General features: G+C 39.4%; 1 protein-coding gene across 1 annotated transcript in view; it reads left to right on the top strand.

The window, feature by feature from the left end:
- The window catches only part of LIN9 (lin-9 DREAM MuvB core complex component), a 66,758-nt gene that overhangs the window by 37,594 nt on the left and 4,237 nt on the right, over positions 1-24,927 (top strand). The window contains exons 8-12 of the mRNA XM_032393937.1: positions 3,749-3,882; positions 6,450-6,569; positions 6,862-6,963; positions 10,732-10,812; positions 24,028-24,153. Coding sequence (XP_032249828.1) covers positions 3,749-3,882; positions 6,450-6,569; positions 6,862-6,963; positions 10,732-10,812; positions 24,028-24,153 — 563 coding nt within the window. The remainder of the gene's footprint in view (positions 1-3,748; positions 3,883-6,449; positions 6,570-6,861; positions 6,964-10,731; positions 10,813-24,027; positions 24,154-24,927) is intronic.

Genomic DNA, 24,927 nt, shown 5'->3' on the forward strand with positions numbered 1-24,927 from the left:
GGACCCCAGGATCATGACCTGAGCCGAAGGCAGACGCTTAACCGTCTGAGCCACCCAGGCGCCCCGAGACAGAGAAGTTTAAACCAAAATATTTTTTAAAGTTTTTGAACCAGTTAAGTAGAACTGAATAGAAGTTATCCATCGCTTGAACAGATAGGTACTCCTGTAATAATAGGGGAACCTGACTTGCACTTCAGATGTAGATCTGTGGAAGAGGGGCATAAAGTTCATCTGCAGGGCACCTGGGTGGCTCAATCGGTTAAGCATCTGCTTTAGGCTCAGGCCATGATCTCAGGGTCCTGGGATCGAGCCCCGCATTAGGCTCCCTGCTCAGTGGGGAGTCTGCTTCTTCCCTTTCCTCCCTGCTCGTGCTCTCTCTCACTATCTCTGTCTCTCTCAGATAAATAAATAAAATCTTAAAAAAAATAAATGTTATCTTCAGATAATATATTTAAAATGTGGCAATATCTTTTTTCTTGATTTATGAAAGTAATTAATACATACTCAAAAAAAAAAAAAAATCCCCAGAAGTGCAGAAGTGATACCCTCTTCCCCCAGTTTTATATTTCTCTAAAGTTTGGTGTATTTAGTCCTACAATATATGCCAAAATATAAGCTTGTCCTCCCTCCCAATTTTCCCTTGAGAAAAATATAGTTGCTTTATATTCAAATTTTTATATTTTTCATTTTACAAGTATTCTCTCAGATTATTTTACATACCCAAGCCCAAGGGCTTTTTGGTGAAGACTCACTGATTTCTAACATAATTTTGTTGTGGTTTGAGAATGTACTTTGTATGATTTCAGTTCCTTTAAAGTTATTGAGACTTAGGGACGCCTGGGTGGCTGAGTTGGTTAAGCGTTTGCCTTTGGCTCAGGTCATGATCTCAGGGTCCTGGGATCGAGTCCCACATCAGGCTTCCTGCTCAGCGGGGAGCCTCCTTCTCCCTATGCCTGCCGCTCCCCCTGCTTGTGCACTCACTCTCTCTGTCTCTGACAAATAAATAAAATCTTTAAAAAAATAAAAAATAAAGTTATTGAGACTTGCTTTATAGCCTAGCAGATGGTCTGTCTTACAGAATGTCCCATGTGTGTTTCAGAGGAATGTTTCAATGTTGGGTCGAGTGTTCCATATATGTTAGTTAGACATAGGGTTGAGAGTTTTGTTCATATCTTCTATACTGCACTCTGACCTTCCTTGTTTCTGATGAGATTGTTTCTGATGAGATGTACCTGTTGTGTTGCTGTTCTTCTATATGTCATTTTTCTCTTGATGCTTTCAATATTTTCTCTCTGTCCTTGGATTTTGGAAATTTCACTGTGATGTTTTAGGTATGATCCTCTTTGTATTTCATTGAGCTCCTTGAACGTTCAAAGCTTCTTGGATTGGTAGGTTAATTTTTAAATCAAATATGGGAGATTTTTTTACCACTAATTCTTCAAATATTTTTTCTGCTTCTTTCTATCTTTTGGGACTTTCATTACAAGTATGTTGGTAACGTGATATCTTCCCATAGGTGTCTCTCTTCTTTTTCTTCCAATATTTTTTTCTCTCTGTTCTTTGGATTGAATAATTTCTGTTGGTCTCTTCTTAATAGATGATAATCCAGACTTCTACAATACATTATTTGAAACATTCAGTGATTCTTCTGCTATCTCAAATTTGCTCTTTACCTCTAGAGTTTTTCTTTTGTAGGTTCTGTTTGTTGAGATATCCTATCAAGTATTGTCATCTTTCTTTTAATTCTCTGAACATATTTATAGTATCTACTTCTGAAGTCTTTGCTAATCTATCATTTCTGACAATTTCTACTTAATACCTCTTTTATCCTGAGTAAGAGTCATGCCTTTTTATTTCATTACATGTCTAGTAATTTTTGGTAGAAAACTTGACATTTTAGATAATGATCATAGTAACTCTGCCTTCTAATTTTTTTGATAGTTGTGTTTGCTTCAATAACTTGTCTTGTGCAACCACTGATGTCTCTGCTCATTTTTTTTATTCTTATATTTTTAAGCTTGGCTTCCTAGGAGTTGCACCTGTGTCTGTATAACTTAGTGATCAACCAGTGACTTTGGCAGAGGTTGTGCTCAAGCATCTTAATAAGAAAGGCCTCCGATTAATCCTTGTGTGAGTTGGGAAATACAGACAAAGTTGCTGTCAGTTTTCAAGTGAACCTTAGCTTTTACTTTTTGCCAGGCTTGCTTACATCTTCTCTACCCATTCATGTAGTTTTCCAGTTAGCTAGAGATTTATGGAGAGCTTTCAGCCCTTTATGGCTCTTTAGTTTCCAGAATCTCCCTGTTCTGCCACGCCCCTTAGCCAGGACTACACTTTGGGCTTACAAAACTGTGGGCTTCTCTTATTCTCTCCTGATCAAGTTTACCACTTTTAACTGGCAGGGTCACAGGTTTCACCTGTTGGTCCACATTGAGTCTGCCCCCTCTGGCAATCACATTCCTGTTTTCATGACCAGCCATTCACTAGTAAAACAATTCTTACCAACCAAGGTATGGTGATGGCGGGGGTATAAATAGCCTCATGCAAAAGGCCACTGACTTCCCTTGTCCTTACCTGAAGCTTTAGCAGTTTTTTAACAGTAAATATTTATTTTTTCTTTAAATATTTACTTATTTATTTGAGGGAGAGCATGAGGGGAGGGGCAGAGGGAGAGAAGTAGACTCCATGCTGAGCATGGAGCCCGACGCAGGGCTTGATGCCACAACCCTGAGATCATGACCTGAGCCGAAATCAAGAGTTGGACACCCAACCAACTGAGCCACCCAGGCGCCCCAAAAGTAGACGTTTCGTAATTGTTTTTTTGCATTTGGTACATTTCCAGAGCCCTGAATCGGTTGTCTTCGACAATCGCAGTTCAGATGCAGTACATCACCTCTGTTAGTATGGGAACAGTGGGAGCACTCCTGAAATTCTTTTGATAGTTGCTTTGAAAGTCCTCGCAGGCAGCACTTTCTAAGGATCGCAGTCTTAGGCCTGCTGTATTAATCTTTTCTGAACATCATCCTGGTCTTTTTTTGGTAGTTGAACTGCTCCTAGTGTTTCACTTGACTATAATAACCAAAATTCTTCTGTTGACTTTTTTTTTTTTTTTTTTCAATTTGGGGTTTAAAGCAATGATTTAAAAATATTTTCCCCTTGGGTGCCTACATGGCTCAGTCAGTTAAGTGTCTGCCTTCAGCTCAGGTCATGATCCCAGGGTCCTGGGATTGAGTCCCATGTCAGGCTCCCTGCTTAGCTGGAAGTCTTCTTCTCCTCTGCCCCTCCCCCCTGCTCATGCGCTCCCCCTCTCTCTCTCAAATAAATAAATAAAATCTTTAAAAATAAATTTTCCCCTGGTAGATATATGATTTCATTCGTATATCAAATTAGCAATCATCATTTTTTTTAAAGATTTTCTTTATTTGACAGAGAGAGAGCGAGCACAAGCAGAGGGAGCAGCAGAGGGAGAGAATGTGGGGCTCCATCCCAGGACCCTGGGATCATGACCTGAGCCAAAGGCAGAGGCTTAACTGACTGAGCCATCCAAGCACCCCACAATCATCATTTATAGTTGTAGTTTAAAAATTTTGTTGTTTCTCTAAACCTAAAATGAAGTGCATGCTTTTTTTGAGACTAGAATAAACAATAATACTATACTTTCTACATTTTAAATTACATGCTTGGAGCAATTTTGACAATTTGTTATATCTTCCAAATATCTTAATGCCTTTTTGTTTCTTTTTCCCAGCTCGATTACGTGGTGTTCATGATGGTCTCTTCACTGGACAAATAGATGCTGTGGATACTTTTAATGCTACTTATAGAGTAACTTTTGATAGGGCAGGGCTTGGAACCCATACCATCCCTGACTATGAAGTTCTTGTAAGTATTTCATAATACACTTGTGTCTTATGCCTATTAAATATGTTACATGGGGCGCCCGGCTGGCTCAGTCAGTAGAGCATGTGACTCTGGATCTTGAGCTTGTGAGTTCAAGTCCCACGCTGGGTGTGGAGATTACTTAAAAATTAAAAAAAAAACTTTTTTTTTTTTTTAAGATTTTATTTATTTGTGAGAGAGAGCATAAGCATGGGGAGCAGTAGGCAAAGGGAGGAGCAGGCTCCCCGCTGTGCAGGGAGCCCGATGTAGGGCTCAATCCCAAGACCCTGGAATCATGACCTGAGCCAAAGGCAGATACTTAACTGACTGAGCCACCTACATGCCTCAAAAATTTTAAAAATCTAAAAAAAGAAAAAACCACAAAGCAAAAAATAAAAAACAACTGTGTTGTGTAGAATTTTCTACAGACTGTATTTTGTGATAGAATCAAGACTTCAGGTCATGGAGGAAGAGATCCTTAGGAGTTCGCAGACCTGCCTCCTAGGCCCCTAGACCAGAACTCTACTCAAGTCTTCAACATTGTCTAGACGTGAACATCCCTCCATTGTACCTTACCCACACACCATTTTAGTGTGACAGAGCTGATCACTCCTCACTCAATTACCTTGGGGAATAAGCAAAATGACACTTTTATTCCAACTGTGTTGTTAAAGTATGGTCATCTTGCAAAATGATTTTAGAAGTATGAAGTAACATCTTGCACATTAGCATTTGTTCTCTTGTTTTATCCTCAGAATTATGCAGGGTGGCTTTTAATTACTCTCACTTTTTGCACGATGAAACTTAAGACATAATACATTAAGTGGCTCTAGAGCTGGTTTCCTGGCAGGCTGAGACCAGAATCCGGATATTCTGAATTCTTGAATCAGTCCTTTAAACTACTAGGCCATTATTTCACGATTTCATGTCTGATTTAGCAATGTCATGAGAGTTATGTACCTTTCCAATAAGTCAAAATAATTTTAAGAACTAAGACAACTCTGCAATCTAATAAAGTTTTTAAAAAGTTGAATGATGAACTTTCTTTTTTTTTAAGTAATCTCTGCACCCAACGTGGGGCTCAAACTCACAACCCTGAGATCAAGAGTTGCACACTGTATTGACTGAGCTGGCCAGTGCCTCAATAATGAACTTTGTATTTTTTATTTTTATTTTTAAAATGTTTATTTTTATTTTTCAAAGATTTTATTTATTTGACAGAGAGAGAGAACACAAGCAGGGGGAGCAGCAGAGGGAGAGGGAGAAGCAGGCTCTCTGTTGAGCAAGGAGCCCGATGCGGGACTCGATCCCAGGACCCTGGGATTATGAACTGAGCCTTTAAAAGTTCAAAAGAAAGATGCTTAACTGACTGAGCCACCCAGGTGCCCCAATAATGAACTTTTTATAACAGAATTGTTTGCCACTAAGCATTATGGAAATTAAATTGTTCGCTTCTAACGTCCCTTTTTTCATTTCTTTGTTATAAACTTGATTTTTAAGGTTTATGACCTTACAATTAAAAATCAAAATTTCTTGGGGCACCTGGGTGGCTCAGTTGGTTAAGTGTCTGCCTTCGGCTCGGGTCATGATGCCGGGGTCCTCGGATTGAGCCCCACATCGGGCTCCCTGCTCAGGGGGGAGCCTGCTTCTCCCTCTCCCTCTGCCTGCGCTCCCCCTGCTTGTGCGCTCTCTCTCTCTGTCAAATAATAAAATATTTTTTAAAAATAAAAATTTCTTTATCTCCTTAGTGGAAATATAGAAGAATTTTCTTTTTCTGATACATACTTTTTAAAAATTAAGGCTGTTTATTGTGAGGCTTTCCTTTTCAAACATACTTTTTAGAGAGGAGAAATAGAAGAGAAAGAAAATTTGGACTACATTTGTAGAGCAAAGTACACCAACCTTAAGTGTTTTTCCTTAAAGGATGCAACCTTTCAACCTCCCCTGTCAGAAAAGGAAAACTGCTTTTCCAGTTCATTAATGTAATTTCCTTTATGAGATCATCCAGATATTCCTCCCCGGCCGGGTAAGAGTGCACTGTAAGTGCAGTAGGTAATATTGAGCCAGCTTTTAGCACACAGCAAGCACCGGTAGTCCTAGGACACTTGAAGATTAATCTTTCAGGGCGCCTGGGTGGCTCAGTCCGGTAGGCGTCTGCCTTCAGCTCAGGTCATGATCCCAGGGTCCTGGGATGCAGCCCTGCACCGGGCTCCCTGCTCGGCGGGAAGCCTGCTTCTCCCTCTCCCTCTGCCCTTCCCTCCCACTCCTGCTTGTTCTCTCAAATAAATAAATAAAATCTTAAAAAAAAAAGATTAATCTTTGATTTCCTGTTTCGATCCAGTGGTCTTTTTCTTAATTCTTCTGTTTTGTGAGTTCAGCCTTTGATGGCGAAGTAGTATTTCCATATTCTGACTTACGTTTTAGGCCTTTGACCTTTGTAGGATAATAGATTCTGTGATAAATCATAGCTCGTGAGTGGGTACATGTTTCCAGCCTCAGTGTCATGTTTGTAAAGCTCAGATGGTCGGTAAAGTTCTTCAAGACTTGTGGGCTTTCCTCTTTTCTCAAAGAGTAATGAGCCTCATGAGACGATGCCAATTGCTGCCTTTGGACAAAAACAGCGGCCTTCTCGATTCTTCCTGACCCCACCACGGCTACATTACACTCCCCCTCTCCAGTCACCCATTACGGTAAGTGCCATTTTGTAAGTGTCGGCAGTAATGTAAATGAGTATTATGAGCGTGAGTAATGTTTTTATGAAATACACATCTATTACAGCAATTTCAGGAGGTAGCTACATTATTTTAAGTTGTCCGTTACTAAATAAAATAAGTAAATCGTTGTTGCAACTCTGGAAATATTTTCCTTTTTGTAAGATTTTTGATGTAATATTAATTATAATCGGATTTACTTTTTATCTAAAAATAAAATGCTTTCTTTTGAACAGTTAGTGGTTAAATGATTTCCCTCTTATTCCCATAGGATAATGATCCTTTACTAGGACAGTCACCTTGGAGAAGTAAAATTTCTGGCTCTGACACTGAAACGTTAGGTGGTTTTCCAGTAGAATTCCTTATCCAAGTGGTAAGAATTGCTCTATCTTGGCTTGCTTATGAAGAAAACTCAACATCTTTTGTGTTAATTAAAATTGAAAATTTTTCTGACCAAATATTTTTACTTTTTTTTTTTTTTTTAAATCATTGTGTTGGTTTTAAGAACCCTGTTATTTCCAGCAAAGCTTGAAAATAAAAGTCAGGGCGCCTGGGTGGCTCAGTCAGTTGAGCATCTGACTCTTGATTTCAGCTCAGGTCATGATCTCAGGGTTGTGAGATCAAGCCCTGTGTCAGGCTCAGCAAGGAATCTGTTTGATAGTCTCTCTCTCCCTCTGCCCCTCCCATCCACTTGTGCTCACTCACGCTCTCTCTAAAAAAAAAAAATAATAAAGTAACCTTAAGGAAATAAAAGTTATAACAGCCAAAAAAGACTTAGAGGTCTTTTTCGTTGAGTTCTTCTTGGGTTTGGTTCTTATTTTGCTATGTTAAGGACTCTAACATTACACCATATGCTCTGTCAAACCTGAATGGTTAGCTGTTAATAACTTGTGTAAGTACAAAGGCCTTTATTTAGTGACCTCAGTGCATCCTGCAATTATCAGTCAACTGAGCAGTTACGATGTGTTGGCTTGCTAACTAGTGATAGACACTGAGAAATATAAGCCTCACCTGAAACAAGTGTAGAATTATTATGTAGAACAATATTCCTGAAAAGACTGACTCATCAGAATGTAATGAGCTGTTCACTTTGAAAATTAGATTAAATCAATCATTTACTTTGAATCATAGTCTAATAATGTTTGATTTCTTTTCCTGTTTTGAAGAGAAAAACTGCTTTGGCTTGGGGTAAGAGTATAAATAAAAATATTTCTAATATAATCCATTAAAATCTTCAGTGTTACCACTTGCAATTGATGTTATTTTAAGGAAACATTTTATCATTTAGTTGCAAATGTATAGCATTTTGTATTCCTTGATCATACCTTGGTGGTTATCCTTGCAATGCAGAATTTCTTTTGCCTTTTGGCTTTCAAAGATAGATAAGATATTTTTATACGAAAAGTTGAAATTATGAACAGAGCGAAGCTTTATCCTCTTCACAAATAGGACACTTGTTTTTTAAAGAAATATTTTCTTTTAAGTAATAGAGGTAAAAACAAAGCTAATATGACCTATTTGGGGCTGCGTGTGTGGGTGTGTGTGTGTGACAGAGAGAGGGAGAGAGAGGGCGAGAGGGAGAGAGACACCAGCAGAGGGAGCCAGAAGCTAGTTACTACTACAGTACCTCTGAAGTACTGATATTTTTACCAATGCTGAAATATTTGGCTTCAGTGCTTAATTTTAACTTCAAAAACTAGGTATAAAGCCTAGTTAAAACACTACTTTCATTATTGTTTCATTGTTCATTAGCTATCTAAGAGGTAAAAATAAAAGTTCTTTTATGTACTTGTCTTTTATAATATGTAAGGTTTTATGAAGCTCAAGTTGCTCTTGTTAATATTAAGCTTTGAAGTAGATGTGTGTGTGTGGTTTATTTTTTTTTAAGTAAGCTCTATACCCAACATGGGACTTAAATTCACTTTTTCGGTTCTTAATATTTTTTTCTTATGACAAAAGAAGTATTAAAAATTTTTTGCAAGTTTCGGGGCACCTGGGTGGCTGAGTCAGAGAAGTATCAGACTCTTGATTTCTGCTCAGGTCAGGATCTCAGGGTCTTGAGATTGAGCCCTGTGTCTGGCTCTGTGCTCAGCAGGGAGCCTGCTTAAGATTTTCTTCCTCTGCCCTCCCCCACTCCCCCACACCCCCACCCCGCCCCTGCTTGCCCTCAAAAAAAAATTGCAAATTTCATAATTCATAGTTTACAATGAATTTTCTTTTTGAGGAAACTTTTTATTTCCTGGGATTAGGGATTTTGAGGAATCTAAAGAGACTGATCAGCTTTGTTCAAGACGACTCAGTTTTGAAAAGAATGAAAAGGAAACAGCTGAGATTTTTTATCAGAAACAAGCAACACCACACTTAATAGAAACAAAAAAAGAACAGTTGCCTTCATTCCATCTTTTACTGCTTCCATCTCTAAAGAATGACACATATTTCCATAAAAATCCAACAATTTATAAGAGAAGGGAGACCTGTCCCCAGCTCTGGGCCTGCTGAGCACTAGCTACAGTCTGTTCCATAACAAGTATGGGGCATATCTTACTAACTAGGCCCTCTGCCTGTATCAACTTAGGCCAATTCTTAGGGTTTTTTATTATTGAAAATTTAAAGCACATAAAAGCAGACAGAATTGTTTACTGCTCCTCTGTGTACCCATCATCGAGCTAGAACCTGTTCTCAGCAAACTCCTGGTCAGTCCTATTTCATCTATCCTTCCACCTACTTTCTCCCTTTTCATTATTTGGAAGTAAATACCAGACATTGTATCACTTATTTGTAAATATTTTATTACATATCTCCAAGAGATAAGGGCTTTTTTTTTTTTTTTTTTTTAAGAACCATAACTAAGGGATACCTTGCTGGCTCAGTCAGAGGAGCATGCGACTCTTGATCTCGTGTTGTGAGTTCGAGCCCCACGTTGGGTGTAGAGATTACTTAAAAAAAAGAAAAAGAAAAAAGAAACTATAATACCATTATTACATCTAAAAAGTAAACAGAATTGCCTTTTAATATCATCAAATGTTGAGTCAGCATTCAAATTTTCTAGTTGTCTCTTAACCATTGAATGCTCTTTTCCCTGTACAACTTACTTGTTTGAGAAACTGGATTATTTGTCCAAAGAGTCTCCCACAGTGGGTTTTACTGACCGAATCCTTGTGGTATCATTCAATGTGTTCTTTTGTCTTTTGTATTTTATGTAAATTGCTCATTGGATATAGAAGTTTGATTAGATTTGGGGTTTTTATTTTGTTGGTTCATTTATTTTATGTAACTACTTTTGTAGGAGGTTTTTTGTTCTGATAGACCCATGCTATTTTATATTTTTTATATAAACTTAGCTGCCACTGATTATCAGTGCCTAGATCCAGCCATTCATTAGGATTGCGAAATGGCACTGTTCTCGTTCTATCATTCCTCTTCATTTACTAACTGAAATAGTCTCTCTTTTTTTAAGATTTATTTATTTATTTAAATTTTTTTTTTTTTTAGAGCGGGAGAGCGGGGGTTGGGGTGCAGAGGGAGAGAGAATCTCAAGCAGACTCTGCCCCGAGCACAGAGCCTGTCTCGGGACTTGATCCCATGACCCCGGCAGAAATCAAGAGTCGGACACTTAACCGACTGAGGCCCCAGGTGCCCCTGAAACAGTTTTATAAAGAAAAGCTTCCCCTAGCCTATTATCTGGTTACCTAATGGTATAGTTTGTGTAGGAAAGGCAGGATAAACACGTGATTCTTTCTCTTTGTCTTCCAGCTTATAAAATAATGAGTTTGGTCACTGGCATTCTCCAATAATGGTTAATTTTTATAAAGTATCTGTATGAACTCATAAATTTTGATATATTTGTACTTCGGTCCATCCCAGTGGTTATTCTTACTGGTCCCTGAATGGTCCCACGTGGGCCAGTGAAAGCTTGTTCAGACTGACTCCTGGGTCCTTTTGACATGTTCTGGTTAGAGTGGATTTTAAGAAAATATTTTTCTGTTAGCCAATCAGATTTATTTTTAAAAATGCATGTGCTATGTTTATTTATATTGAAACACTAAAATCTGCTAAAATATCTTAGTGAAAAATTGGTAATTTGATGTTTGTTATACCTAAAGGCCTCTATTCCAAAACATCTCTTTTTCTTTGTCTGTAGACCAAATTATCAAAAATTCTCATGATTAAAAAGGAACATATCAAAAAATTAAGGGAAATGAACACAGAAGCAGAAAAATTGGTAAGGACATTTCTCTTTTTTCTTTATTTGTCTACTTTTAAAATGGCAGGGACTTCTATATCTAAGGAATTAAAAATACTTTATGGACGAAAACCTTGAGATAAATGAGATAAATCTTATTTTTAAATCCTCATTTGCTATCTTTATCTCTTGTTATACCGAACACACGCTAAGTAAATTAGCAGCGCAGTGCAGTTCATTACCCCAGACCTCATTATGCCACTGACTCTCCGGTTGGATAGGATTAATGAGTGGGCTGGGTTCTTGACAGTTTGCATGAACATAGAATCCCTAGCACTGGTGCCTTGACTAAGGGAGTCATGTTAACAGAGGTTATTAAAAGTGATTCAGAATAAATAAATCAAGAAATATATAAGTTGACATATTCGGGTTATCTTGACAGTGCTTTATATCCTATTCTATTAATCTAGTCAGTCCAAAAATATGAGCGTCAATTTTAGTCATTGGAGAGAATTATCAGAGTTTTTTTTTTTTAATGTAGAAAATATTCACTAAGAAAGTTTTTGAATTGTACTGAAAGTCATAACTTGCTTATGGATTTGTAGGATGGCAAATAGATTTCATCCCAAGTACCGTCTCCAAGTGATTGCAAATGGCCACATGGAGATTTGAAAGTAAGAGAGAACTCAGTCGCTAGACACGGGCAAACGCTGTAGCTCATTACCAACATCTGCCTTGAGCGCAGGACTAGGGAGTCATAGCATCAGTCATCTCTAGTGCGTGTGGGCCAACAGGTGGATAAGGGATGCCTAGCTGAAAGAGGAACAGTCTTCTTTTAGGATGATGGAATTTTATCTGAACTTGACTTTGAATTTTCTAATTTGAACCTCCATTTTATGGAATTGGAAAGTGGAAGACCAAAGATGTCAAGGAATTTCAGTCTAAGATCATCCTGCTATTTAGTAGTACAGATACCAAAACAGCCTTCTTGGGGTGCCTGGGTGGCTCAGTTGATTAAGCGCCTGACTCTTGATCTCAGGTCTTGATCTCAGAGTCGTGAGTTCAAGCCCCACATAGGGCTCCAAGCTGGGCATGGAGCCTGCTTAAAAACAAACAAAACAGGCTTCTTGGTCCCAGCTCAACTAATTTAGGCACAATATGAAAACAATATTGACAGATACACAGACTATCAAAGATAGCAAAAAGTTAGCCGTAATGTATTGCCATTATACACCCTAAACATAAAAATGTATATATTTGCTTCTTTCCTACTGGACTCTTAATTCCTTTCTTGATTTCCAGCAGTTCTACTTCTACCATTTTCTCTATGCCTTTTCATTGCTCCCCAGCAATGATCTCTTCTGATCATTTTATCATCTCTTTCATCTGTATGCATAGTCTAATTATGTCACTTTCGTATCACTAGCTAGGACTGCTCTGTGTCTGGGTTCCACACCTTAAAGTACTGGGCTTGCCTTAGCCTGGTTAGTATTACCTACTTTGAATAGAGGCCTGATTTGATGTTGGCTCGGCTCTTGGCATGTGAGAATTTTGTAGAAGTCTAGATGGCTTGATATGTTTTATTACTTGTTTTGTTTATGATTAAAAACAATTCCCATTATAAAAATTCAAATATTTTAAGACTGATGACAACAGTTCTTTATAGTGCCTTCCCCATAGATGAATGTTACTTAGCTTAGTATATGCTATAAATGTTTATGTGTTAAGCATATGGACTTCTTCTTCTATGCATGTACTGTCCTATATGGTTTTGAAAATTATTTTCTAAAAAAATTTAATTCTGTCATTATATTAACTTAATACAGTCTTTAAAAATTTCTGTATTGTGCCATAATTTAGTTTATTAATAGGTATTTGAGTTATTTTCATTATTTTTCTAAAATAGTGGTAAAGGGGCACCTGGGTGGCTTAGTTGGTTAAGTGTCTGCCTTTGGCTCGGGTCATGATCTCAGGGTCCTGGGATCAAGCCCTGCATTGGGCTCCCTGCTCAGCGGGGAACCTGCTTCTCCCTCTCCCTCTGCCGCTCCCCCCTGCTTGTGCTCTCTCGCTCTTACTCGCTCTCTCAAATAAATAAATGGAGTCTTAATAAATGAACGAATGAATGAAAGGAGGAAAGAAAAGAAAGAAAGAAACAAAGAGAGAGAAAGAAATAGTGCTAAAATAGGGCACCTGACTAGCTTGATCTCAGGGTCATGAATTTGAGCCCCACACTGGGTGTAGAAATTACTTAAATAAATAAATAAATATTAAAACTAATAAATAAAATGGTGCTATAGTAAATATCCTCATCTGTATAGTTTTGTGCATTTGTCTGTGTCTGTAAGATAGATTTTTTTTTTTAAAGATTTTATTTAATTATTTGACAGAGAGAGACACAGCGAGAGAGGGAATACAAGCAGGGGGAATGGGAGAGGGAGAAGCAGGCTTCCCGCGGAGCAGGGAGCCCGATGCGGGGCTCGATCCCAGGACCCTGGGATCATGACCTGAGCCGAAGGCAGACGCTTAACGACTGAGCCACCCAGGCGCCCCTGTAAGATAGATTCTTAAAAAGTAGAATGGCTGGGTCAAAGTATATGAACATTTTAAAGATTTAATGAAACTTCTAGTTTAAGGTGGTAGGCTGAAAACATGTTTTCTTCCTATCCCCTACAATTTCACATAAAATAAGATGTACAAATAAATAAATAGAATAATGGAAGCAGACTGTTTAATAATGTATGCAAGATTTTAAAAATTGTCCATGTTGGGTGAAACACGGCTGAGATGGAACATGGCTGAGAGTCTGCATGTTGGAATCCTAAAGAGGCTCCAGGCCCAGAGTTGCACATTTGATGGAGGAATGCAGAAGTAAGGTGCACCACTTAGAGGAATTGATTCAATGTCTGTTTCCTCATTCCCCGTTTTCATCCTAATGACAGAACTGGGTAAATGTGACATTTACCCAATATGAAAAGAAGGGAACAGATGCTCCTGTAAAGAATTTGAATATGGAATTTGGGGGAAATTTAAGGGTTCTGCTTTTAGTAATGGTAGACTAGGTAATTTGGATTAACCTTTCTAATCCAAATAGTTGACAACAACTATTTCCTCTGGAATAAAATATAAAAATAACCTGTTTGAAGACACTAGAGCATTAACTAGATCTTAAAGAATTATAGATAGATAGAATCTGGGAAAAGAAGTAAACTCAGAAGGGGAAGCCTGGCATTTAGCATTGCTTTTTTCTTGAGGGGCTTTCCACACTTCCAGAAAAGGTAGCTGAGAAACTGAGTGGCATTCCTGAAAGGTATACAAGGGGAGGGAGGACAAAAATTAGAGTCCAGAGACCACCAAGGGTTAGGGGAAGCTGGCAAACCTTCCATGCTCTGAGCTGAAACCCCAAAAGGCAACACTGGCCCACCTTCAAATTCTCTCATCTCTGAAATGGAATTAAGGTGATTATAGAACTTGAGACCCTTAAGTAGCCCACCAGAAGTAAATATTCCTCTTAGTGGAACATAATACTACGCTAGGCTTCAAATTATTTCTAAACTTCTTAATATACAGTGTCTAACACTCAATTTTATTTCTTTTTAAGATTTTATTTATTTGACAGAGAGACAGCAGGAGAGGGAATGCAAGCAGGGGGAATGGGAGAGGGAGAAGCAGGCTTCCTGCTGAGGAGGGAGCCCCCCAGGACCCTGGGATCATGACCCAAGCCGAAGGCAGATGCCCAACAACTGAGCCACCCAGGGCACCTCCTAACACTCAATTTTAAATCTCAGACACAAGAGGAGACAAGATAACCCTAACAAAAACCAAAAGAAAGTATAGACAATTGGCAGATTCTAGATAATGGAATTTTTTAGACATAGATTCTAAGTGCTTAATTTGTTTAAAGAAATGAGACAAAATTGAGAATTTTAGAAGTGAACTGGAAACAACAAAAAGGACCAAATGAAAGCTCTAGAAGTAAACTACAACAATCAAAATTAAGAACTCAGTTGGAAGGTATAACCACAGCAGATTAGGAACAGTTGAAGAGAGCTAGTCATTGAAAATAGATCAGAAAATATCCAGAATGAAGCATAGAGGAAAAACGGATGGAAAATACAGAAGAGAAGAGAAATAAGGGACATAATGAGAGGTCTAACATGTATAATGGAATAACAGAAGGAGAAAAGAGATGATGGGACAGAAGGAGTATTTAAAGGCATAATGACTGAAAACATTCCAAAACTGTCAAAAAATAATAGACCACAGATTCAAGAAGCCCTGTGAATCTCAATGGGATAAATAAAAAGATAAGGACTCTAAGGCGCACAATCGTAAAACTGCTAAAAACTAAACACAAAGTAAAAAATATTTAAAGTACCCAGAGCCAAGGGCACCTGGTTGGCTCAGTCAGTAGAGCATGCGATTCTTGATCATGGGGTCATGAGTTTGAGCTCCACATTGGATGCAGAGATTACTTAAATAAAAAATAAATAGGGACGCCTGGGTGGCTCAGTCAGTTGGGTGTCTGCCTTCGGCTCAGGTCATGATCCCAGGGTCCTGGGATTGAGTCCCACATGGGGCTCCCTGCTCAGCGGGGAGTCTGCTTCTCCCTCTGCCTGCCGCTCCCCCTGCTTGTGCTCTCTCTCTCTGTGACAAATAAATAAATAAAATCTTAAATAAATAAATAAATAAAGTACCCAGAGCCAGATGAGTACTGGGCAACAATTTGTTTGACATCTGACTTCTCCACAGAAACAATAGAGAACAGAAAATGGAATGACATCTTCATGGGGCTGAAACAAAATTGCTACCAACCTAGATTTCTATACTCAATGAAAATTCCTTCAAGGTAAAGTAATATAAGGACTATTTGAAGACAAATTTATAGAATTTGTTACCAGAATAACTATACTAAAGGAAATAATAAAGCAAAAGAAAAAACTTGAGGGGCACCTGGGGAGCTCAGTCAAGCGTCTGCCTTGAGCTCAGGTCATGTTCCCAGGGTCCTGGGATGGAGTCCCACATCAGGCTCCCTGCTCAGCAGGGAGTCTGCATCTCCCTCCCTCCCGCCCCTCCCCCCTGTTTGTGTGCGATCTCTCTCTCTCTCTCTCTTACTTTATCTCAAATAAATAAATAAATAACTTGAAGTTTCAGAAGGAATGAAGAGAAACAAGGGATAAATATGTGGATTAATCTAAGTGATACTATATAAAATCATACCTCATGACATTTAAAATATAAAGAATTAAAAATACAATCCACCAGGGGCGCCTGGGTGGCTCAGATGGTTAAGCGTCTGCCTTTGGCTCAGGTCATGATCCCAGGGTCCTGGGATCAAGCCCTACATCGGGCTCTCTGCTCAGCGGGAAGCCTGCTTCTCCCTCTCCCACTCCCCCTGCTTACGTTCCCTCTCTTGCTGTGTCTCTGTCAAATAAATAAGTAAAATCTTAAAAAAAAAAAAAAAATCCACCAATTGCTTATTGGTCAGAGAGTGGGAGTGTGTGTATACGTATAGACTTTGATAAATCAAGGATGTACATTTTAATTTCTGAGGCACCTGTTAAAATAATAGTAAAAGATGCATAACTACCAAGCTAATCAGGGTGAGGTGGGTGGGGAAATGGAACAATAAAAATATTCAATCAGTCGGGGTGCCTGGGTGGCTCAGTCATTAAGCATCTGCCTTCGGCTCAGGTCATGATCCCAGGGTGCTGGGATCGAGCCCCACATCGGGCTCCCTGCTCGGCGGGAAGCCTGCTTCTCCCTCTCCCACTCCTCTTGCTTGTATTCCCTCTCTCGCTGTCTCTCTCTCTGTCAAATAATTAAATAAAATCTTTAAAAAAAAAAAATATTGAATCAGTCTTAAAAAAATGACACCAAATGGGGACAAATAGAAGGGAAATAGTAAGATGGTAGATTTAAATCTAAATATATCAGTAATAATATTAAATATAAGTGGACTAAATCTTCTGAATAAAAGGCAAAGATGGCCAAACTGAATGAAAAGTAAAACCCCAACTCTATGATGCATGTAAGAGACACATTTAATATTAAAGGATCCTGAAAATAAAAAATTTTAAATGTATGAAAAGGTATACAGTGCCAAGTTTTTAAAAAGCAGTAGAAGATCTGATAGCTATAGTAATACCTGACAGTGAAAGTCAGGGCAACAGATATTATTGGATATAAAGAAGTGTGCTCCTTAATGATGAAAGGTATCATTTCAAAATAATTTCAAAGTTATATGTACATAATTATGGCTTCCAAATTCATAAAGCAAAAATTGGCAAAATTCAAAGGAAAAAGGCATTTCCACTATATAGATAAAACAACTAGTCAAAAAAATCTAATAAGGAGGGGCTCCTGGCTGACTCTTGATCTTGGGGTCATGAGTTCAAGCCCCATTTTGGGCATAGAGCTTACTAAAAAAAAAAAAAATCAACTGGCTTTAGTAAAAATTTTTAAAAAATCAGTGTTTTTTAAAATTTTATTTTATTGTTTAATATTTTATTTACTTATTTTACAGAGAGAGAGAGCACAAGCAGGGAGAGTGGCAGGCAGAGGGAGAGGGAGAAACAGACTCCCCGCAGAGCAGGGAGCCCAACATGGGGCTCGATCCCAGGACCCAGGGATCATGACCTGAGCCGAAGGCAGTTGCTCAACCAGCTGAGCCACCTAGGCGCCCCTGGATGAGTTCTTCAAACCAGTGAATTCAACCAAATAGTTACTATTTCAAAAACTTTCAAACATCCACTTTCAAAAACTTCTTCTAGAGAATGGGGGGGGGAAAAAAAGGAACACTTTCCAATTCATTTTATAATGCTTGAATAATTTATCAAAATCTAATGCATTGCAAGAATCCTAAATAAAATATTAACAAATGGGAATTTCTGTGTTTAGAAAGGTACCCCAGGGTGCCTGGCTGGCTCAGTCGGTTAAGCATCTGACTTCGACAAGATCATGATCCCAGGGTCCTGGGATCGAGTCTCACACCAGGCTCCTTGCTCAGCGGGGAGCCTGCTTCTCCCTCTGCCTGCTCTGCCTGCCGCTCTCCCCGCTGGTGCTCTCTCTCTCTCTCTGACAAATAAATAAAATCTTTTTTAAAAAAAAGAAAGAGGGGCGCCTGGATGGCTCAGTTCCTTGGGTGTCCACCTTTGGCTCAGGTCATGATCCCAGGGTCCTGGGATGGAGCCCCACATCGGGCTCCCTGCTCAGCGGAGAGCCTGCTTCTCCCTGCTTGTGGTCTCTCTCTGTCAAATAAATAAATAAAAAGAAAGATGAAACAGATAGCAATTGATTTTAGGGGATCTCCAGGTTGTCATAAATCAACAACCTTCTACTCATGTTAATATCTTGATTATTACAATGCAAAACATTCAAACATTTAACAAAAGAATTCCAGTTGGTAAACATAACCTGGTCATTGGTAATAAAATATTTAAAACACGCACCCTCACGACATCTGGCTGGCTCAGTTAGAAGAGTGTGCAACTCCTGATCTCAGGGTTGTGTGTTCGTGCCCCATGTTGGGTGTGGAGATTACTAAAAAATAAAGTCTTTTTTTTTTTTTAAAGATTTTATTTATTTATTTGTCAGAGAGAGAGAGAGCACACAAGCAGGAGGAGAAGCAGACTCCCTGCTGAGCAAGGAGCCCAATGCAGGACTCACTCCCAGGACCCCGAGATCAAACCTGACCCAAAGGCAGATGTTCAGTTGAGCCACTTCCTGCTCCGCGGGAAGCCTGCTTCTCCCTCTCCCACTCCCCCTGCTTGTGTTCCCTCTCTCGCTGTACCTCTCTCTGTCAAATAAATAAATAAAATCTTTAAAAATAAATAAATAAATAAATAAATAAATAAAGTAGCAGGTAAGGGGCACCTGGGTGGCTCAGTCGTTGGGTGTCTGCCTTCGGCTCAGGTCATGGTCCCAGGGTCCTGGGATCCAGCCCCTCATCCTCCTTGCTCGGCGGGGAGCCTGCTTCTCCCTCTCCTACTCCCCCTGTTTGTGTTCCCTCTCTCGCTGTCTCTCTCCCTCTCTCTGTCAAATAAATAAATAAAATCTTAAAAAAATAAAATAAAAAATAAAGTAGCAGGTAAAATGAATGCTGTTGCAAATTGTGTTGATTTTTGAAGAGATGCTAGCGACTAGTGGTATCAGAAGTATGTTCAGGAATGTTTTTGATACCTGTATTTATTACAAACAAATGGTGGAGCAGGATGGATTTATTTCAAAGTACCTCCTTTGTATTACATATAACAAACAAACCATACCTTTAAGTGGAATCCTCAAAAAGTAAACAGGTGTATGATCTGTGATTTGGGGATTAGTCTTGGAATGTAAACAAAATGTGGCAAATATCCTTAGAGACTGTGCCAGTTCTAATATATTGATGTAAAATATGTATAGCACCTTGTAGAGTGGTAAAAATCAAATGCTATCTTTTAATCTTTATTTTTAAGATTTTATTTATTTATTTATTTAGTTGAAAGCACAAGCAGGGAGAGAGGGAGAGGAAGACTCCCCGCTGAGCAGAGAACCCGATGCGGGGCTCAATCCCAGGACCCTGAGATCATGACCTGAGCCGAAGGCAGACGCTTAACTGACTGAGCCACCCAGGGACCCCACTATCCTTTAATCTTAACATAGCTATTACTCATCCTGTTTTGTACATTACTTGTGAATTGGAATTTTACAGAGTATTTCAGGGACAAATACAAATGATTCAGTTCCTTCTTTGCAGAAGAAAGAATCCCAGATATTATAATGTGAGATTTTATTTTTAATATTTACAGAACTATTATTTTAAAAAACCTTCAGAAATATAACAATTCTTTCAGATTTATGAATTATAAATTTTCTGGGTATACATTCCATTTATTCCTTATAACTTTCTTCCTTTTTTTTTATGAAGCTTCAGGTTAATGACAGGAAACTAACTGAACATTTACACTGCTAACCCCTAGTGTTTTTAGCACCAAGGAGGAGTGATTTTATCTACCTTATCTCCACCCAGCCTCCACCCTAACAAATATTCAATTTTATTTAATTAATTTAATTTTGAAGTTGAAAGCTAAATTATGTTCTATTTTTACCAATGTCCTGATAAGTTTATTGTTTCTCGCCTCAAAGGACTGGGCATACCGCTTTGTTCAAAGTTTATTTTCTTATGGAATTTGCAAAGAAAATAAAATATTGGCCTGATGAAGTCTCCTTTGAATTTAGAAAGCTTAATTGTTTATCTTATACTTTACTCAGGAAAAGCAAACTAAAACCAAAGTAGTCAAAATATGAACTCAGATGTTCAAACTTTCTATTTGTAAAGTGAAAGGAGAAATTACGTTAGCTTATATTAAAATGCTTAGTCGGGGCGCCTGGGTGGCTCAGTTGTTAAGCGTCTGCCTTCGGCTCAGGTCATGATCCCGGGGTCCTGGGATCGAGCTCCGCATCGGGCTCCCTGCTCCGCAGGAAGCCTGCTTCTCCCTCTCCCACTCCCCCTGCTTGTGTTCCCTCTCTCGCTGTGTCTCTCTCTGTCAAATAAATAAATAAAAAATCTTTAAAAAATAAAAATAAAAATAAAATAAAATAAAATGCTTAGTCACTTTTATAATCCAAAAAAGACAAATTTCTCAATCATACACCTGAGACATTTTTATGGAGTTCATTGAGAGTTGAAGCTTTGAGCAGACTTTTCTAGGGCAAATTATATAGTATATTAAAGTCAGTGAAAATTTGAGGTTATTCGTTTCAATATGCCAATATGAATATCTTAAAAATACACATACAGAGCATTCACAAACAAATTAATAGTGCATATGGTATTAATTAAAATAGGTTTGAATTGCTTTAGCACTATATAAAAGTAGATATTGAACCAGTAGTCTAATTACTTTCCCACTTTGAAAATATCTCTTGTCATACCTGGAAGTTAGTAATAATTCAAGAGTAGGAAAAAGGATCTGTCCCTGAGAATTCTGTCTTAACCATGTTTAAAACCTCGTATCAGTGGTTCTCTGGGTAATATGGTCTCTGTGCTTCTTCCCACTGTCCTGTCCACCACTTTGTAAGTTGGTTTTCTTGTCCAAAATGTGTTGTCAGAATTGTCCCTGTCATGTTCGGTCCCAGGACCCTGAGATCATGACCTGAGCCAAAGGCAGACGCTTAACTGACTGAGCCACCCAGGCGCCCCTCTAACAGCTTTATTGAGGTATTAGTCACATACCACACAATTCACCCATTTACAGAAAGTGAACCATTCAGTGGTTTTGAGTTTATAGTTCAATTGACGGGTTATACGGCCATCATCACAGTTAGTTTTAGAATATTGTCATCATTCCCAAAAGAAACCGCATAGTTTTTAGCAGTCACTCCTCATTTCCCCTCTGACCCCCCACCCCATACCTAGGCAACCACTAATCTAATTTCTGTCCACCTATTCTGGATGTTTGCTGTGAACGAAGTCTTGCAGTACGTGGTCCTTTGTGACTGGGTCCTTCCCTGTGGCGTTGTGTGTGTATCGGTACTTTTCTTGACAAATAACGTGCCAGTGTGCAGACTCACCGCGTTTTTATCCATTCCTCCATCAATGGTGCTTGGGTTGCTTCCACTCATTGGCTCCTAGGAGTTAGGCTATGTGAACATGTGTGTATAAGGTTTTATGGAGACATATGTTGTCAGTCCCGTTGGGTCCGTGCCTGAAAGTGGAGTTGCTAAATCATGCGGTAACTTGATGTGCCGGCCTTGGAGGGACTGCCAGGCTATTTCCCAAAAGAACACAGATTTGGATGTGATTTTCCTTTTATCTGTTTGTAAAGTGGACAAGCTTGTAAGAGTGTATTAACCTTTAAATTAACTACAAAAATGCCTTAGATATTTGTTTAAAAGGCTAGCAGGTAAGGGGCGCCTGGGTGGCTCAGTCGATTAAGCATTGACTCTTGATTTCGGCTCAGGTCATGATCTCGGGGTCATGAGATCGAGCCCTGCCTCGGGCTCTGGCCTGAGCATGGAGTCGCTTGAGATTCCCTCTCTCCCTCTGTCCCCCTCTCACACATGCTTTCTCTCTCTCTCTCTCAGAAAGTAAATAAATAAATAAATGACTCTCTCTCTCAAATAAGTAAATTTTTTTTTTAAAGATTTTATTTATTTACACAGCGAGAGAGGGAACACAAGCAGGGGGAGTGGGAGAGGGAGAAGCAGGCTTCCCGCCAAGCAGAGAGCCCGATGTGGGGCTTGATCCCAGGACCCCAGGATCATGACCTGAGCCAAAGGCAGACGCGTAACGACTGAGCCACCCAGGCGCCCCTCAAATAAGTAAATATTTTTTAAAAAGAAAGAAAAAGATAGTTAGCCTAATAGAAAACAGGAAAGAGAATTGAACAGATACATTTTAAAAAGAGGATATTCAGGGGCGCCTGGGTGGCTCAGTCAGTTGAGCATCTACCTTGGGCTCGTGTCATTGTCCCGGAGTCCCAGGATCGAGCCCTGCGTCAGGCTTCCTGCTCAGTGGGGAGTTTGCTTCTCCCTCTGCTCCTCCCCCGCTCGCTCACTCACTCTCTCTCTCAAATAAATAAAATCTTAAAAAAAAAAAAAAGAGGATATTCAGATGTACAAAAAATTTTTGATAAGGTACCCAGCCTCATTAGTAATAGAGAAAATGTGAATTAATACCACAAAGAGATATCGCTCACACCCTCTAAAGTGGCTAATATTCAAACACTTAAAATATCAAAGATCGGAAAATATGTCAAGCGGCCAGAACTTTTTTTTAAGACTTTATTTATTTGAGGGCGCCTGGGTGGCTCAGTTGGTTAAGCGACTGCCTTCGGCTCAGGTCGTGATCCTGGAGTCCCTGGATCGAGTCCCGCATCGGGCTCCCTGCTCTGCAGGGAGTCTGCTTCTCCCTCTGACCCTCCCCCCTCTCATGTGCTCTCTCTCATTCTCTCTCTCTCAAATAAATAAATAAAATCTTTAAAAAAAAAAAAAAAAAGACTTTATTTATTTGAGGGGGGGTGGGGGAGGGGCAGAGGGAGAGAGAGAATCCCAAGCAGAGATTGTGCTGAGCGTGGAGCCTGATGTGGGGCTTGATCTTGCCACCCTGAGATCATGACCTGAGCCGAAACCAGGAGTCGGACGTCTAACTGACTGAGCCACCCAGGCATCCCAGCCAGAACTTCCTTATTCCATCACTTTGGGGAACTCTTTGGCTCTGTCTACTAAAACTACACATGTGGGTACCTAAGTACAAAATGTTCTAGAGGCACTATTCATATTGACCAAGAACTAGGTGCAGCCCTATTATCCAATAACAAATGGAACCAATAGAATGGCTGATTATATCATATTTCTACAAAGGAATTTCTACACCACAGTGAATGAACTGTGGATATGCACAACCATGTGGATGAACCCAAGCCCACCAATAAAGGATAGATTTAGCTTTTTTATTTATTTATTTTTTAAGATTTTTATTTATTTATTTGACAGAGAGAGGGAGCACATGCAGGGGGAGTGGGAGAGGGAGAAGCAGGCCTCCCGCGGAGCAGGGAGCCTGATGTGGGGCTTGATCCCAGGACCTTGGGATCATAACCTGAGCCAAAGGCAGCCGCTTAACAACTGAGCCACCCAGGCACCCCAGATTTAGCTTTTTTAGAGAAAAAAAAAAGTGAATGGTAGATGTCCCAATGCTCCTAAGAATAGTCTCCTAAATAACAATAATACTGTTTTCACACACAAGAAGTAGAACATTGAGGACAGACAACTTCAATAAACTTCTGTTGTTTTAGAATAGTCAGATCTCATGTTAGATCACTGAAAGTGCACTGCTCAAAAAAATCCTTATCGGGGTGCCTGGGTGGCTCAGTCGGTTGAGCATTGAACTCTTGATTTCAGCTCAGATCATGATCTCAGGGTCGTGAGATCGAGCCCCAAGTTGGGCTCCTCACTGAGCGTGGCGTTGGCTTGGGATTCTCCCGCTCCTTCTGCCCCTCCCCCCACCCCGTGTGTGCTGTCTCTAAAAAAAAAATCCTTATCAAAATCTGATTTTGGGGGCGCCTGGGTGGTCCAGTCGGTTAAGCGTCTGCCTTCAGCTCAGGTCAGGATCCCAGAGTCCTGGGATCGAGCCCCACGTCAGGCTCCCTGCTCAGCAGCGGAGTCTGCTTCTCCCCCTCCCCCTGCTCATGCTCTCCCTCTCGCTCACTCTCTCTCTCTTCCAAATAAATAAATAAATAAATCTTTATTTAAAAAATCAGATTTTTTTCCTTGCAGAAATCCTATTCCATGCCCATCGGCATTGAATTTCAGCGGAGATATGCAACAATCGTTCTGGAGCTTGAGCAGCTCAACAAGGACCTCAACAAAGTTTTGCATAAAGTTCAGCAGTACTGCTATGAGGTAGGTGATGTGTATAAATTTCCCCTGAGGGCCTGTGCCCGCCTCCCCCACTCTTTTATTTGAAGCTAAATACTGTTACTTACCTTCACATTTTAGAAAATTCAAACTACACCAACATCTCTATCAGGTCCTTTAGCAGAACCGTATTTTACGTACATTTTTACTCGTTTTAGCATTAGTGTCGAAGAGTGCTTTACACACAGTCAGCTCTCAATTCTGTTGATTTTTGTTTCAATTACAAATGGTACTGCTCTTGAAAAAAATATAGAAAAATCCAGAAAAATGATTACTCTTAAACTCTTAATTCCACAATCCCAAATACTGTATTTTGGTTTATTTCCCCTTAGTATTTTAGATAGATAGATAGATAGATAGATAGATAGATAGATAGATAGATAGATATAATGCTTTTTCTCACAAAGTTATGATCATGCTGTGTATACAGTTTTGTTTCCTCTTGCTTTAAATTTTACATTAGAACTATGGATTCTTGAACTTTAAGTATGTAGAGCATAGGGTTATTTGTGAATTATTATCGTGTACATAAAATTATACATATGAAGGCAGTTCAGTGGTTTCACCTCAAATGTGATTTTCTTACAACAAGGTAAGAAGTGACAGATGAGTTTAGAATGCTCCAGCACTTGCATTTTTAGAGGTTTTATGTTTCCTGTGAGCCACGTCCATTTGTGACATGAGGTTCTTCAACAGTTAGCTCTTTATGACACTAACCTCCTAGTTAGTCCCGAAGATCTGCCGTAGGCCATGTTATCA

This window comes from Phoca vitulina, unplaced genomic scaffold (genome assembly GCF_004348235.1).
Source record: "Phoca vitulina isolate PV1807 unplaced genomic scaffold, GSC_HSeal_1.0 scaffold78, whole genome shotgun sequence".
Taxonomy (NCBI): domain Eukaryota; kingdom Metazoa; phylum Chordata; class Mammalia; order Carnivora; family Phocidae; genus Phoca; species Phoca vitulina.